At 32.0% G+C, this 17,547-nt stretch overlaps 1 protein-coding gene across 1 annotated transcript; it reads right to left on the minus strand.

Annotated features, from left to right (window-relative positions):
• Nucleotides 1-8,381: 8,381 nt before the first annotated feature.
• LOC105785946 (serine/threonine-protein kinase STY46) lies at nt 8,382-16,338 on the minus strand. Its single transcript, XM_012612158.2, has 16 exons — nt 15,964-16,338; nt 15,396-15,510; nt 14,058-14,158; nt 13,755-13,874; nt 13,336-13,390; nt 12,874-12,984; nt 12,476-12,526; nt 11,511-11,686; nt 11,325-11,432; nt 10,791-10,864; nt 10,466-10,641; nt 10,189-10,284; nt 9,553-9,633; nt 9,409-9,462; nt 9,171-9,305; nt 8,382-8,985 (listed from the first exon to the last, which is right to left on the minus strand). The coding sequence occupies exons 1-16, from the start codon at nt 16,155-16,157 to the stop codon at nt 8,905-8,907; spliced, it is 1,728 nt and encodes a 575-aa protein (XP_012467612.1). The 5' UTR covers nt 16,158-16,338; the 3' UTR covers nt 8,382-8,904.
• Nucleotides 16,339-17,547: the final 1,209 nt, after the last annotated feature.

Genomic DNA, 17,547 nt, shown 5'->3' on the forward strand with positions numbered 1-17,547 from the left:
ACATATCAAGAATAATCCAATATTAATACCACAATACTCATGAAGTTATATTTAACAACTCACTAAGTGAATAAATCTATAGTACCACTTATACATATTATTCCTAACATAGTAGGATTTTAAACAACTTTAAATCTTTCAAAATTTCTTTATTTTCATTTGCGTTTCTTTACTTCCCACATTCATTCCATATGCATGATACACTAGTCATAAGCATATCATTCAACCATAGCTACAAGCTAGTGCATTTAAACATTGACTTTTTTCGAATTAATCACATGATAAATCATTTAATAAGAAATTGCATAACTTAAACCTTACCACTCTTTCATGAGCACAAGCATATTTTCATTTAAGCACCTACCATTTCAATGCATCTTATAATTAAACATATTACCATTCAACCAGTAGTTTGACACTTACCTAAGCATCAAACAACAACACTTGTTAGTGTACTTGAACATATTTCATATAATTTCAACATCAATAACCTTTTTATCTCAACATGTCACACTTGAATTTATTACTCATCTCAACTTACATAATTTCCATGAATCAACATATCAAGATATTGATATATATACATTTCATGATACATATCATTCTTTTCTTGTTTCTTCATATACATATATCATCCACGACAACTCCTGAAATTTATTACTCGTTTTAACTTACATAATTTCCATGAATCAACATATCAAGATATTGATATATATATACATTTCATGATACGTATCATTCTTTTACTGTTTCTTCAAATACATATATCATCCAAGACAACTCCCGATAACTTACCATTTGAAGAACGACTTACGGATGTATATGTATATGAAGCTCATGAGAGTTAAACAAAAACTCATAAGGGTTGAATGGAAGCTCGTAGGAGCTAAACGGAAACCCATAAGGGTTAAACAGAAGCTCAATAGAGCTGAACGGAAACCCATTAGGGTTGAACGGAAACTCATATGAGTTAAAAAAAAGCTCATGAGAGCTAAACAGAAAGTAAACACGAAAGTTTGCAAAAAATGCTGAACCTCGATTTACTTGAGTAATTTTTCGTCAATTATTCCTTTGTTGTCTTTTGCCACACAACGATTGTACTCAATCTCGCGTTCCATTTAAACTGGATATTCACTTCAAATTCATACTTTAACAATATTCTATTTTGAAACAATATACTAAATACATAATATCATTCATCATTTCAATATAATTATTAAACTTACACCATACGAACTTACCTGAATCGAATTGTAATAATTGTAGGAGTTCAATGACTATTCTGCTACTTTTCTTTTTTTTCACGAGTATTCGGAATCTTGATCTAAAATATCAAATTAATCATTCATTAGCATATATTTCAGTTCCAATTCATTTCACAATTTATACCCTTCAATTTTTTGAATTTACATAATTACCCAGCTTTTACAACTTTTGCAATTTAGTCCCTTAACTAGTTAATCTATCAAATCAACTAATTTTTCTCAATTAATAATTTATCCAAATATTCAAGGTTATCATACAGCCCTTAAAAATATAAATTTAATATCAAACCCTAATATTTTAACCATTTTCACAATTTGATCCTAACATCAATATTTAACAAAATCACTTTATAATATCATTATACAAAAAAATTAAAGCTCTAAACCCACTTGATATTAATAATTTCTTTCAATATATTAATTTAGACAATAAAACAATTCATTTCATGCAATTTGGTCATTTTTGACATTTTTACAAAATCCCCCTTTAAATTTTACTTTTATTCAATTTACCATTCGGGCTTCGAAGAACGACTTACGGATGTATATGAAGCTAAATATTCATGGCATGCAAAACAGCCCATTATCATGCTTTTCTATCATTGCTAAACTTAAAAATAACATAAAACATTAACATTCATACCTTATTCTCTTGAAACCAAACTTTAACTTAACTTTCTCTCTCCTCCAGCTTTTATTTCTTAAATCTAACTTGATATTCTAGCTCCCCATAGTCTCCTTATTATTTTTCTGTCTTAGTAGCTATGGAAATTCTTTTGATTTCTAAGTGAAAATGGTAATTTTTTGGTGAAAGGACCAAATTGTAAAGAAAAGAAAATTTCTTTCTTTCTTTTCTCTTCTCTTCTCACGTTAGTAGCATGGAAAGATGAAGAGAATTCTTCATCTTTCTTTCCTTATATACTAAATAAAATAATAATAAAATATAATTAAAATTCAAATCAAAATATTAATAAACTAATATTTATTTAATTAATCTAAAATATCACCAACATCATCATTACTCTTCAAAATTATTTTCCTTGCTAAATGATCATTTTGCCCTTTATGATTCTTCAAAATTCCTCCATTGACTCATCACTCATTTTGGTAAAATTGTGATTTAACCCCTCATACTTTTTTCCACTTATTCAATTTGGTCCTAATTCATCCATTTTCCTTAGTTTCTAGATCATTCCACCTTTAAAATATTTTCACTATTGGTCCTTCAACTTTTTCATATTTACACTTTAACCCCTCAAACTTTGAGTATTTACTCTTGGGCCACAAAACTTTTCTCACTTTTGTGATTTAGTCCTTTATTGAATTAATATATCATAATATACTTTCCAAACAGATTTTGTTGACATAACTCAAAATTTCTCTTTTTGTCACTTTATTTCCTTATTTTATTATATCAAGGACAATATTTCACTTTCTTACTATAGTAACTTTCGGGGTATTACAAGAAATGTATCGCAAATAGGGTGGATTACGAGGAAATAATCTGAACAAATTTTCAACCCAAGTGTGGGGTGAAATGAGATTTAATCCACCAGAGTGGCGTGGGTCCTTATTAGATAACCTGGCTGATGGGATATCAACAAGTCCTTCCGGACTATAGTAAGAAAAAAATGAAGTCCGCTGGGGATTAGTCAAATTTGGAATGTACGCCAAGGAATACATAACCAAGGGGGGTTTTTAGGATGAAAGATTAGGAGGACAACCTTATAAGTGTATAGAGAAAAAGAGAATGTAGGCGAAGAAAGGAAGAGTCTACAGTTATTGCAAGACATTTGAAAAAATTACCAAATCCAATTAGATGGCTATAAGATCTACCTGGAGAAGATCGCTTATCGATCTATTTACCAATAAATGAGCTCGAGAAATGAATTAGAGTCTACCATCCTAGATTGAGAGAAATCGTCCCAAATGATCAGGGAGTTAAACGTGTTTGGTTTCTTTTCATTTTACTACCCCCTGTATGATGGGAACTATTTTTGAGCAATGTAGTGGAGAAATTTACTAAGTTCTTTTGAACTTACAGAATTTTGGCCTATGTTGCAGGACTCGATGGGAGATTAAGGATCTTGAGGAGGGACCAAGCCAGACCGTGATAGATCGAGGATTATCGTTAGTATAGTGTCATGCACATGGGAAAGGGTAATTTTAGAGACTTCACATCGAGGTTAGATATTTTGTAATTAAGTAGCTTTTCTTAGAATTTAGAATTCTAGGGTAGTCAAATTATATTTAGCGTAAGGTTCCTATTGTAAAAACCATTCAAAGTAATAGTCGTTTGGCAAAGTTTTAGTTAAAGTATTAGATCAAACCAATTCAATTGTTGTAACAGTCCATTTTCAGTGAAATCGAAACAGTGATTTCGGGACCACAAATCCGAGTCAGAAAGAAAATTTATTTTAATAATATTGCATGGTTTGCATTATGATAGGAAAGGCGTATGAAAATTTTGATAAGAAAATTTTATCGATTTCATGTTTAATTATAGAAAGGATCAAATTGCATAAAATGCGAAAGTTAAATTCTAGAAGCTAAAAGAATTAAATAGCTATAGAATTCAAAATTTGATGTCCTTATATGGAAAATAGACCATTAAGAGAAGTTAGTAGATATTTATAATGATTCATCCATGGAAAATTAGAAAAGAAAAAGACTAAATTGGAAAGTTGAAAAATTAATGGATGATAAGTTAATTAAGTGAATAAAGTAATTTCATATCATCATCTTCCCCAAAATTTCTATGGAAACCCTAGATAAGAGAGAGAATTTCAAGCAAGCTTAATTGGGTAAGTAATCATGTCCCGCTTTTAGTAATTTTATATTTTCGAGATTGTAATAACCTAATTTATCTATTTTGGGATCAAATTGTAAAGTTATCAAAGTATAAATTTTTTCCATGGATAAGTATGCTGAAATTTTAAAATTTATGGTAGAAAATGAAAGGGTGTTGATAGATAAACAACTTTTGTAAAGGAAATTTTCATGAAATTATGATTTAGGGACTAAATTGAAAAGTTATAAAATTTATGAAAATTTCTTATTTTGTGAAATACATGGATTGCTATTGTTTTATGAAAATTTTGGTTAGGCTTGGAATAAAGATTAAATTACATGAATTTCATTTTCCGAGCATAAGGACGAAATCATCATTTATTAAAAGTATAGGAGAAAAATGGTAATTTTGCCTAGGATGTGAATTGGATGAAATTGATTGTGAATTATATTAAAACAAGTTAAATTTACTCATATAGATCCGGATAGACCTAGTTTGGAATTGGATCGAGGAAAACAAAAAGTATTGGATTAGTAGCCTACGAACACGAATAATTATTGAAGTAAGTTTGTGTAACTAAATTATGTATATTAATATGTTTGAATTGAATGTTGTATATGTGTGAATTGTATAAATGTCTTATGTATGAAAATCAGTCACATATCTGATAATACTTGATAAATGTTAAGTCTCGTTTGAATAAATGAAATTCGATGTATACAGGATTTCCCGTATTGGTTGTGGTCCTGCATATGTTATGGACACACCATAGCTCTTACGAGCATCCTGTTATAAGCCCTCTTGAGCTTCCCGTTACATGGTTCTTGCGAGCATCCCTATCAATATTGACCTTGCATGTGTTACGGTCATACCGCAGCTCTTTGTGAGCGTCATGTTATATGATCGATATGGATCCTACATATAATGTGGACATACCATAGCTCTTTATGAGCATCCTGATATAGGCTCTTTGTGAACTTTCTGATATGGCTCATTTGAACTTCCTATTATATGGCTATCAGCAGCTCCCTGATAATAACTCTTCGGAGTTACCTGTTAAGCTCAATGAGCTTCCTGTTTTAAACTCTTATAAGTTTCCTGTTATAGCACGGATAAGCTTCCTGTTACATGGCTCACATGAGCATCTTGTTATATGGCTTGAGAGAGTGCTTCTTTATTATGTGCCCTAATGAGTACCCCTGGATATGAGTTGATGGATTACAGTTTTGTACACTTCGAGTGTACTACATGTGTATCCATCGATATTTCAAATAAATTCAACGAGTAAAGTTCTGACATGGTTAAACTGAACTTAAGATGATTTTTTATAGAAATGCACATGTTATATGGAAATATGATATGAAAAGCATATGTTTATGAAAGTTATTACATGATGAGCTCATCCTTGATTCTTGATGTTTATATGTAATATCTGACTAACAAGTTTCTTGAGATTATATGTGTTTAGGCAAATTGTCAAATTTCTTTAGATAAATTTTGTGTGCTTATCCTAAATGTAAATGAGTGGTAAGTAAATTTTCTATTATACGAACTTACTAAGCATAATATGCTTACTCTGTTTCATTTCCTCTGTTTTATAGTGCTCGAAAGCTCGTGAAGGTTGGAACTTGGTCGGAGACACATCACACTATCCCTTGGACTTCTCAATATATAAAGCAAGCTAACTTTTGGTATAATAGCATGTATAAGCTAAGTTAAACATAATGATGAAATACTTTGATCGTAACTAGCCATTGGAATGGCTAGTGTTAAGCATATTTTGATGTATATGTGTATGAGACTATATTATGTTGGTATGTGTTTGTGTGCTTGAATTGATATACATATTAGATATAAATACACTTAAATGAATATTTGTTCAATTTGGTAAATTAGTTACTTGAATAAATATGATGATATATCATGCATAAGACTTAGTTTAACTTGGCTTTAATGCTTTGAATTGGTTGGTGAATTGTATGTAAGTGTTGTTATAGGTGGAAGATAAATTGGGTGAGAAAAGTGGCCTTGAAAATGGCCTTATTTTGTCTACATGGGCATGTGGTTTGGCCGTGTGTGCCCTGCATCTTAAAATTTGAGAAACAGAATGCTTCGAATTGCTCACACGGGCAGAGACATGGGCATGTGTCTTAGTCGTGTGTGTCACACGGCCTAGCACATGGGTGTATGACTTGGCCGTGTGACCCTTGCACCTAATTTTTGAAAATTAAATTGTCCACACAGCCTGGCACATGGGCGTATGGGTAGCCGTGTGACCCAAGTTAGAGAGTTACACGGGCTGGGACACGACCGTGTGCCTCACATCGAATGCCCACACAGCTTGGGACACGGGCGTGTCACTTGGCCGTGTGAGCCACACGGGTGTGTGTCCCTTGCACTTAAGAAAAATTTTGAGATTTTGCGAAAAATTCTCTGAGTTCTCAATTAGTCCCGACTTGTTTCTAAAGCAAAAATTGGGTCTCAAAGGCCCATTCAAGGGACATTATGATTGAATATATTTGATTTCAGTTATGAATAGTAAATGATATGTGTAAACTGTTTTTAAATCTGTAAACTTTGGTAATGCTCCGTAACCCTATTCCAGTGACGGATATGGGTTAGGGGTGTTACAATTGTAACACTCCATATCCGGACTCGGCGATCAGGTCGGGTAAGGGCATTACTATATATATTGTAATTTATTCAATTTAGTCCCTAAACCCAGGACAAGCATAACTTTCTGTCTAAAGCTTCGGATTAAAATTCGATTTCACATATATTCATTAGGAACCTCCTACTTTCTATTCCTACCAAAATTTCATAATAGTTTTGCATTTATTCAATTTGGTTCCTAATGTACGAAACTAACAATTAAACTTTACAATTTAGTGTTTTTTTATAATTAAGCTTAATTTCTATCAATTTCACACCAAATTCATCTATATCCCAACAATGGAAACTTTCAAAAACTTTAAAAGTTTTACAATTTGGTACATAGGCTAGCTAAATCAAGCTTCAATGATTCAATTTCCCTTAAAATCAAAGAAAAGTGGCTAGGGACTTACTTGAAATTAAGGGTCGAATGTTAAAATAAGGTTGAAGCTTTCTTCTGTTCTTCTAGGCTATGGTGGACAGTTAATGTGGAGAAGATGAAAGCTTCTCTCCACTTAATTTGGTTCATATACTATGGTTTAATTGTAATTAAAGTAGTTTAATTATCTTAATCTTAATTAATTAAACTTTAATAACTAATTATCTTAATTTAATAGACATCTTCCATCATTATCCACTAACAATTTTTCTAATTTGGTTTATTAGCCATTTTAGTCATTTGGATAATTGTTATTTAAGCCTCCAACGTTTATCCTAATTAAAAATCTATAGCGATTAAACTTTTACAATTTAGTTTCTAGACTTTAATTAACCACATTTTCAACCAAATTGTCTAACCAAATTTCGATTCATCAATATACAAACTCGGTAAATATCTCTAATTAATGTTTACAAACTCAATTTACAGAAACGAGGTTCCGAAATCGCATTTTTCAACATTACTGAAAATCAAGTCGTCACAATTTTAAAATTGAGGTGGGACGAAAGTATTATATAAAATTCAAAACTTAGAAGTTCAAATATACAAAAATAAAAGTTGAGTAGGGGTTAGGGTGAGAAAAAAAACACTAACCTAATTTGCCCTGTTGTCATATCAATTCATAGTACACAAATATTGAAAGAAAATATTAAAATGTAACCAATAAAAATAATTTTTAAATATAAAATACAATATTTCATTTTTTTAGTTTTTAAATACATTGAATTTTTGTGAAAATTTCAACGGTACATAAAAATCGTGGAGTATCGAGCTGCTTTCCGAACAACAAAATATAAATAAATGGTTATTTATCAAATTTTTATTTTAATATATTAATGACATAATAGAATTTAATTTAGGCCTTTGAAATATTAAATCAAATAAAATTAATATTTTAGTGAATTAATTTTAACCACATTTGGGTAATCTATAATTAAAGAAAATTAATGAAAGATACTTTCTATAAAAAATTGTAAGAAATGATAAGTTTATAAAGATATATATATCCCTTAATATAGATTTTTAATTATTATATTTTGTATTTATTAAACAATATTAATATATAAAACACATTTTATAATTTAAATTCAACACTTAATTATTCAATTTTATAAAACACTCTTAATGTAATATAGCATGGAATAGTGTTCTTATATTTTCCATATTTAAAGAAAATCCCACCATTAGTTATGTTTATTACTTTTTTTCATGCAATACTTTATGCTCTTAAATATACCAAATTCATGTTCTTTAAATTATTACAATAACAATAACTTCAACCCAACAACAAGGCTTAAATACATATACAAAATATTCCCCAAAACATATATTTAACAAAATAAATAAATGCAATTGCATGGGGAAAAAAGAAAGAAAGGAAAAACGCCCTTGGAGTGGAGCAAATTGCAAATCGAGTCTACGTTTTACAATGATCTAATGCCGATTTAGCAGCTCCAGAACAAGGTCAAATTTTCAATAAAGAGAATCACATTGAACCCAAAATTTATCCTAATTATATCATGCAATTACTTTAAAACAGGATTCAACGAATTCAAATCTACAAAATGCAATTCTTTCTTTTTATCTTCGAATAGGAATGGCGGCAGGCAGAAGAATGGACATTGTTTTAGACGACCATAAATCATGGGGGAAACAAGGAAAAAAAAAAAAAAGAATTACTGTACAGTGTTGATGAAAATGGTGGGAATGGCCCGGCCGACATATTTCACTGTATAAACAGATCTTGGCCTTCTACTTTAATGGTGGCCTCTTCTAAGGGCAGACAAAAATCCTCCTGAAGATTTATCCTTACGTCGATCTTCACCGTCATCTCCTACCTGTTTTGCAAATTTATCCACTGTAAAAATCTGATATAGATGTTCATATTAAAGGCTTTTAAAACAATATAAACACAAAATGGCAAAAACTGAGCCAACAACCATGTGTATGTCGTCGAGCCATTGGACGCAGGTGAATAATTTGTGAAAATAAAATAAGTCGAATGGAGAGAATGAAAACAAACCTCCTTGGCAATTTGCTGTAAAATCTCTATAATTTCAGAAAAATCAGGTCTTACTGCAGGATCTTGTTGCCAGCATCTCTCAAGCAGTTCAGCCAGCTTGGGATTAGTGTGCTTTGGAATTGTAGGACGTAGATTCTAGAATCAATATGAATAAATAGAGTGATTACTATTTGTCTAAGCAATGTCAAAATAATCCTCCAATGACTTTCCTTGTCGATGATAGAGACAGTAGGCATACCTTTTGAACCACTCCAACAGCAGCTTGTAATGGGGTTAAGTACTCGTATGGAAGCTGCAAATGCAAAAAAAAAACAAACCATCAGACATCTTCATGTATATGTAACCTGAACATATTAAACAAAAGATAGTGACGGAGAAATACCTTTCCCGTTAACAACTCCCATAATACGATTCCAAAACTAAAAACATCAGCCTTGTGATCATATGGCTTGTGTTCAATAACCTTCAAAGCAAAAGAACTGTGGTAAGAAAATGAGGAGATGAACAATTAATTAGAGGATGAATGATAATCTCAACTCTAACGGATTAATGCAATTACCAATTTATTTTTAAAGAGGAATATAAAGCAACAATGAGTAAAGAAAGTTAACTGATCAAGATTAAAACCCTTTTTCCTTTCTAATCATGATAAAGAAACACAAGTGAAGACAATAAAGAGGCAAATAAAACAGTCAATACACTTTAACTTACTGGAATAAAAAAAGAGGCTAAACTCTTTGCTTAGATTTAAACTTGGGTTAAAAAAAGCAAATAAAGAATACAACTTACATCATGGTTCATCAAGTACTTAAGTTCTCTAATTTTAATTTTAATGGAAATTAACTGAGTGAATCAGCTAGCTTCCTTAAACCAAACCACATTTCTAGAAAGTTATACACTGCTTAATGCTTATAATGCTATATCTTCCTTTCCTTTTTTATATTTCACGAGACACCCGAAGGAAAGTTTAGGGATATTCATGGTACAGTTTCTAACAGCTTTTGTGATAGGAGCTCACCTCAGGAGCCATCCATCTGTATGTTCCAGTTTCAGCTGTCATAACTCCAGATTGAGATTTCACTCTAGCAACCCCAAAATCAGCAACCTTAACCACCTGTAAGGCAAACCTGTATTAGAATTTTTATCAAGCTAGCATTTAATTTGACCACAATAAATTATAGAAAGGGCATGTTTATAGGAGAGATTGTTCTCAAGCAAGATTTCAGGAAAGGAATAATTAGAGACAAGCTTAAGTCAACTCAATGTATAAACTTTAGCAACTATAAGAATCTTACTTCATTTTCATCCATTAGAAGATTAGCAGCCTTCAAATCCCTATGGATTATATTATTTTGGTGCAAGTAGTTCATTCCTTTAGAAACATCTATTGCAACTTTAAGCAACGATGGAAGCCTGAAAACACCCTTCTGTTTGTGAAGGTAGTCGTATACACTTCCGCCAGACATAAATTCTGTAAAGAGAAAAGAAAGGAAAAGACAGAAAGAAAACTGGCATTAGCATTTTCTTTCAATTACGAAAGAATAAGAGAGAGAGAGAGAGATGTTCATAAATCTCACTTTCATCAAGTTAATAAAAGACAATAGAAAATCAGTAGGACACCTGTAATAATACACAAGTTTGGAGGCTGGGTACATGCACCAAGAAATTGTACAACATTCTTATGCCGAACTTTCCTGCAAATTTGAAGTAAAATTGTTGATTAACAGAATAGATTATTCCTGGAACAAAGTAGCACTCTATTTGATGAAATATAAATTATGTGGATTTCATGATGGAAGAATTAAAAGTGAGAAAACCGATCAAAGACATTAAAACCCAAAGTGGCTACTTGCTACTGTAAATTAGTATGAGTTTCACTGGTTTTCTTTCTATAAGAATACATTAAGTATTAAAAATAAATAAGAAACACGCAGCAACTGGAGAAGCCTAACATTATCAGTTGATCGCCGATCTGAGTCAATATGGCATTCAAACAACAAACAAAGATACCTCTTGACTTCAGATTATAATATTCAACAAATTGAGGATAACTTGGGGAAAACTACCACTTCAGACTTTACTTTTCTTTTTTGTTGAGGAGGTGTGAGGGTAGGGAGCACAATTTAGAATTCATCAAGACATTTCAGCACAAACCTCATGATAAAAACTTCCTGGGCAAACTCTTTCTGCAAATCAGTATTTAAACGCTCTGGCTTGAGGACCTTAATGGCCACTTCCTGACTACAGTAAGTACCTTTATACCTGAAACAGATAGAAAAAAAGGTGATTATATTGAAGCTTCAAAAAGAAACCTCATCAGAAAGTAATTATTTCACTTACAGATCCCCATATGACCCAGATGCAACTTTGTTTTCAAACTTCAAGTTTCTAGGATCAATTTCCCAAACATCGGTCCCATCATTAGGAATTGCCACATAATTCTGATAAGCATTGGTCCCCATTTTCTCATCGTCCCTCTTAGGAGAAAAGGAATGTTGCTTCAGCCAAGATTGCTTCTGCAGAAAACCCATTGAAAGAAAGTCTGTTTGAGTTGCTCATAATATACGCCAACCTTTTAGCAGATAAATTATAACTTTCAAATTAAAAATGTTCATTTCTCTATACACATTAAGCATTTCAGCATTAACACTGTACCAATCACTTGTCAGCGGAAAGCATGGAACACATCCAAAATGCTTATTCAGATTAGAAGACAAATATTTCCCAATCAGGATTTGAAGCCCACTAACGTCAGCAAAGGAAGAGGGCACAGGGGACAGAGCTCAATAGGGGCTTAGTTTCAAAATATTAAGACTGTAGTATTATTTTCAACCACCAAGGATGCCATTATTAACCTACATAGAATTAGTTGACCATTCAACAGGCATAAATCTCCACTGAAGGGAAACAGAAGGTTGTTATGATCCATGAAAATAAAAATTTTACCATTTTATCATTTTATCATAAAATTAGAAACATTTCAAGTAATAGAAAGGCCTAGGCCTATTTACAGCTGAGTAACTTTTGCAAGTATTATCCTGCAGTGCCCCACTTTAAAAGCTAGAGAAAGCAATCAAAGCCAAATAGCTCAGACAATTTATTATGTTAACATAATAGGGTAGCATAAAAATGATAAGCACATTCATGCAAGCGAATATAAACTTTCCTGATAGGACTAGCACCACAACATTTCATATTAATCACTAGTGTTGTGGGAATGAAAACACCTCGACAAAGAAAAAATGAAAGGAGAGATATTTTCAAGAAAATATTAGATAACATTCAAAAACATCCTAAGTAATTACCTCAACTTTTAAGACTTCCTTTTCCAAAACAACTTTAAGCTGCTCTGTTTCCTGGCAATTTCATATCACAAGTCTGTTAAGCAAGTTCTACAAATAGTTTTATTTAGATCAACAGTTAAAGCATTGAAGTACAGCAATAAGAACTAATGCCGTTCACTAAATGGAAGTTCAATATGAGTTTCAAGAAAAAAATAATGACTACCCTCTAAATTAACAGATGAAAGAATTCAAAAATTGAGGAAACAGCAGCTTATATAATATTTTTGAGAAATAATAAGAGTAGATATATTGACAGATAAACATAAAATAATGCAATACCAATCATGAGAGCTGTTATTTTCTTTTTTTGTTGAACATAAAAATGATGTCCATAATTAAGATATTATAATGAAAATTACCTCATAAGGCCAACCATCAACTACAAAAACATCTAAGGAGTAACCATCAACAGTGGAAAATGCATGTGCTTCCTGGATGTTTAGCCCAATCTCAGCAAGCAATGCAGTCAACTGCAAGTATTGCACGAGTGTGACCCAATGGAATGAGAAACAATATTGAATCATAAATATTTAAAGGATATGTGCCTCACATATAAGGTCAAGAACTCACATTGAAGTAAATTGAACGTAAAACAATAACAGTCATTTTTACAAGAAAAATGACTACCATGAGAATAATATAAAATGTCAGTTGATTGAACCAAGAGCTTAAATGGAACCTAGGATGCATTCTTTATCTATAATTTTATTAGAAAATAATTTGAGTGTGACCATCAGCGTTCTTAAAGCAAACAACTTCAAGATAACAAAGATTGTAACAAAAATGTACACTTCTAGTTTGACAAACAAAACTATATATACCTGACTAAGAAGTTTCGGTTTGTCTTCTGTTGAAAACGTAATTTCGTGCATGGGCCTGCACCGGCAAGTGCAACAGTTAGAAAACAATGTAAATTTCACTATCCAAATGGACAGAAAGTATTTAAAAATGAAAGAAGTATCAATCAATTAACAGTAACAAAGATGAACAAAACCTTAATATGACTATAGATATCATCATCCAGAAAAGGTGCAAAAGCACGCCTAAAACTTAAGTCAACAAAAGATAGCAGGTTAGGAAGCATGAATCTGGGGCAAGAAAGTTGAACTTTTGCAGGAGTGTACCCATGAACTACTAAATATTAAAAAAAAAAACATAATAATTTTTTTTTAAAAACATAGTATAACACAAACTTAGGAATAGTCGGTTCTTAACAAAGAATTTTAAGACTAATAAATACCTGGAAAAATGTGAATTGGCATGTACAGAGCTATCTCCATCTTGATCTTCAGATTTATCTGCTTCAAGTGCAAGTGCTTCAAGATTAGGGGATGAGCCAAAGGCAGGAGGCGGATGTATGCTGACAATAAAAAAGTAAGCTAAAATTGTCACCATCGATAACAACAGTCAAGAGGAAAAATGAACAACAATATTTTAAAGGAAAAAATTAAAAGGTATATCTAAGTCCTGTAAACAAATTCTGCCCTTTTCATGAAATTAATGCATACACATTATAGATGGCAAAAGTTCTTCAAAATCAAACCTCCGTCTTATAACGTGCTTTGGATCACTTTGAGCAGAATCCCCACACGAGGGATTTGAAAGAGCAGGATCAACTAAACTCCCATCAGAAATAGATTGGACCTACAAAAGCAGGAAGCATCATGGTGTGTTTGATTATAAACAAAAGTTTACAACCAAGTACCAGAACATTTAAAAACAAATAAGGAGCCAGGACCCATAGGTTATGACATTTAAAAGACACATTCAATCCTTTTATGCTTAACCTCAAGATGCACGCATGCATTTGCAAGTAATGCCAAACTGCATAAGAAACTACACATGATTCAAGTTTACAAAGTCACAAAAAGGAATGATAATATGTGTGCAGAATCATTTAAATTGAACTGCTACTGTCAAATAGAATCGCTTTACAATTAGTTAGCCTCATAACCTCATTGATAGTTAATGGCCCAAATAAGGAAACATTTACAATAGGATGATAGCAGTAGCAACTGCAATCCTCAACTAATATAATGTGTTATTGACAGCAACAAGTCAATGCTATGCACTAAATTTTAGAACGTTCTAGAAGGGAAAATGTACAATAGGGATAGATGTCGAAATGAGTCTTAGCAGTGTCAATATGCTACTGAAAATTATTATGTTGAAGAACATTTTAAGTTTTACAAGAATCTTTCTTTCTACTATGACCACTACTACCATGAAAAGAAGATACAACACAATATTTGAGCTCCATGTTGTGAAAATGTGGCACAGAGAGAACGAACAAGTCAGATTCAGCCAACTAAGTTTTGAGACAGAGATCATCCTGACTAGGGTGACCAGAACAGGCCAAGGCACTATAGCTATAGCTATAGCTACGGGTCAAATTTAAAGTAAAAAACCATAAACTTACTTATTAATGAAAAATTAAGCATGCACTTTATAAACATCATAGGAAAGGTAACCTAACCAACTGAATACAGTAGCTTGATTACACTATGCAAAGGACAACTTTTATACTGCAACATATATACCATGCTACTGGAACCCCAAAGAGAGAAATATTATTTGAACTTCCAAATTTTCTCAAAGATATACGTACATTTGTATGCTTATTATTGTAGGATACAATAATATTATTTTAATAATCTAAAAAAGCTAGGTACTTAGAAGTGGGACCTGACGACTTTCAATTACCAAAGTCTGACGAGGCAAGGTGAACCGCATCACATGATTCATGACATTAACCATATACCAATCATTCTAAATTGACCAAAAAAAAAAGATATAACAAATTTTCGCTTTTACTGAAAAAGTAGAGCAAATCACGGTGCCTTGTTATGAAATTGAAACCTAACAAGAAAGAGAAAGTTACCTGCACGAGACGAACTTCCATTGCCGGTCTGTTGGCAGGATCATGAGCCAAATGCAGTAATCTCTGGTGCATAAGAACATCTTCTGCCCTTTCCACATTCACATCTAACGCATAGCTGCAATGAGTAAACTCGCGCTTAATTAAAACAACTATTGATTAATTCAAAACAAAAATGAAAAGTGGATCAAACAGATCTGCTTCACTCTACTTGTTTTGGATCTTATAGGCAACAAGCCAAGGATCAAAACGAACCATAAAGAATAAAAATGACAAAAAAAAAAAATCTTAAGCAAGAAATTTCATATTAAGCCTTACTGACTTAGATAAAATATTAAGGCAAACAGTTCCGTAACTCCAAAAATTAAATGCGAAAAACAAAATTCAAACAGAAAAAATTGATAAAAAGAAACTCTTATCTAAGATTGAGCATCTCGATTAAAAAAATTGTTATAACAGATACAGGTATAAGGGGGGGGGGGAGAATGTAGAAATTTTAGTAGTATTTGTTTTTGTATTTTATGCATGCAGTAAATTTTGGAGAAGGAAAAAAACGTAATAAAGGATATACCGACTAGGTAGACGATTGAAGTGAGCCCAAAGTTCGTCATCAAAGCCAGGCCGATTAGCCTCTTCTATGTCGGAATCACGTAGCCGCCGGAGTACCTCATTGTAGACCTGGAGCTTTTGCCGCTGTTGCCGGCTCTGCAACGGCGAAAAATCGTTCGCTTTGCTCACGCAGCTCTCGTTATCGTCCATCACCATTGAAAGAAGAAAAAAGAAAATACAAACGCAATGAAAGGGGAAATTAAAGATATAAGGCAAAAACCAAAAAGGTAAGACAAGGAAAGGAAAGGCGTGAATGTGATGATCCTTTTGCTTTTCGTTTACGTTGAGTTTATATCGAAAACGCAGATTTAAGAAAAAAAAATGTTTTATTTCCCAAACACCTAAACAACATATTATTTATCTCTCACTAAACTAAAGTATATATTTGACCCCAAAAAAAAAAAAAACTAAAGCATAGATAAATATTGGAAAGAAAATGTAGCTTTTTTATTTACGGTTTTGTGAAATTCTTATTTTATAGTTTAATTAAGGAATTGTTTTTATATATTCTGGAAACTAATTGATAACATTTTTTATATAGAAATTTTAGCAAAAATTTTAATTATTTATTGTCTTAAGGGATTTGGGTTCGGTCAAAGCAAGTGACGTGTAAAGGTGAGGCCACATCAGACATGATAAGGCAGCGCAACTCAGTATCATAAAACTATTAATTTCTTTTGGTGTGTTTCAATAATTAATCCCTATGATAAACCCACCTATAAATGATGTACAATGCCAAGAAGCGCCCCACTTACTCCTCGTGCCGAATAAAATTTGGCCAAAAGGCATATGCCAGTGCCACCCGTCCCCACTGATGTGGATAAGATCTTGATTCCCAAAAGACAATTCCACCCCTTTTTAACTTTTTTGTCTGTCTTAATAAATAAATAAATATTTTACACTTAATCAAAATTACCTTTGGGTATATTGCCTTGCTTTTTGGTTCAATTTATTATTAATCTATGTAAATTATAATTTAGTTACATTCTTTTAATGATAAAAAACCTATTCAACCCTTCTAAAGAAACCCAAAATAATGTTAAATTTCTAATAGTCCACGTAATGTAAATTTCACAACTAATATACACCTAATAAAAATATGCCCCGCCTGTAATCATATTGAGAAGGTGGGTTCCTTTTAATATTTAGAGAATTTTGTTATGTTAAAAGAGGCAAATAATGAGATGATTGTGACCGAGGGAGACCAAGAAGGAAAGGAAGCTATAGCCATGGTGCCAGAAATTGGAGCCTTAATCAACTCCTCACATTTCCATCAGTTTCCTACTTTAATTTTCCTTCTTGCTCATCAAGTAAAATCATATTTTTTAATATAATTTATACAATTTAATTTATTTTTAAAAAAATCTCCAATTGATAATTTTGGAAAGTATTTAATTGGGAAAAAAAAAGCACAACTGTTGTAAATAGAATGAAGCTCTGCATGGTCGGTTTTTAATGGTCGGTGAGAAGAGATAAGGTTTAAGCTTAAGCTATCTGGGGGAGGTTAGCAAATTTTATTGATTTTTTTTTTTGAATGTTTTCCTTA

The sequence above is a fragment of the Gossypium raimondii genome, chromosome 1 (assembly GCF_025698545.1).
Source record: "Gossypium raimondii isolate GPD5lz chromosome 1, ASM2569854v1, whole genome shotgun sequence".
Taxonomy (NCBI): Eukaryota; Viridiplantae; Streptophyta; class Magnoliopsida; order Malvales; family Malvaceae; genus Gossypium; species Gossypium raimondii.

Bases quoted from the DNA above. Each gene is read 5' to 3' on its own strand.
- LOC105785946 (XM_012612158.2), bottom strand. From the start codon at position 16,157: ATGGTGATGGACGATAACGAGAGCTGCGTGAGCAAAGCGAACGATTTT. The intron at 13,391-13,754 runs GTATTTATTAGT...TTGCCGGTGCAG, and splicing joins GCCAATTCACATTTTTCCAG to GCCCATGCACGAAATTACGT. The intron at 12,985-13,335 runs GTATATATAGTT...CAATACTTGCAG, and splicing joins AACCGAAACTTCTTAGTCAG to TTGACTGCATTGCTTGCTGA.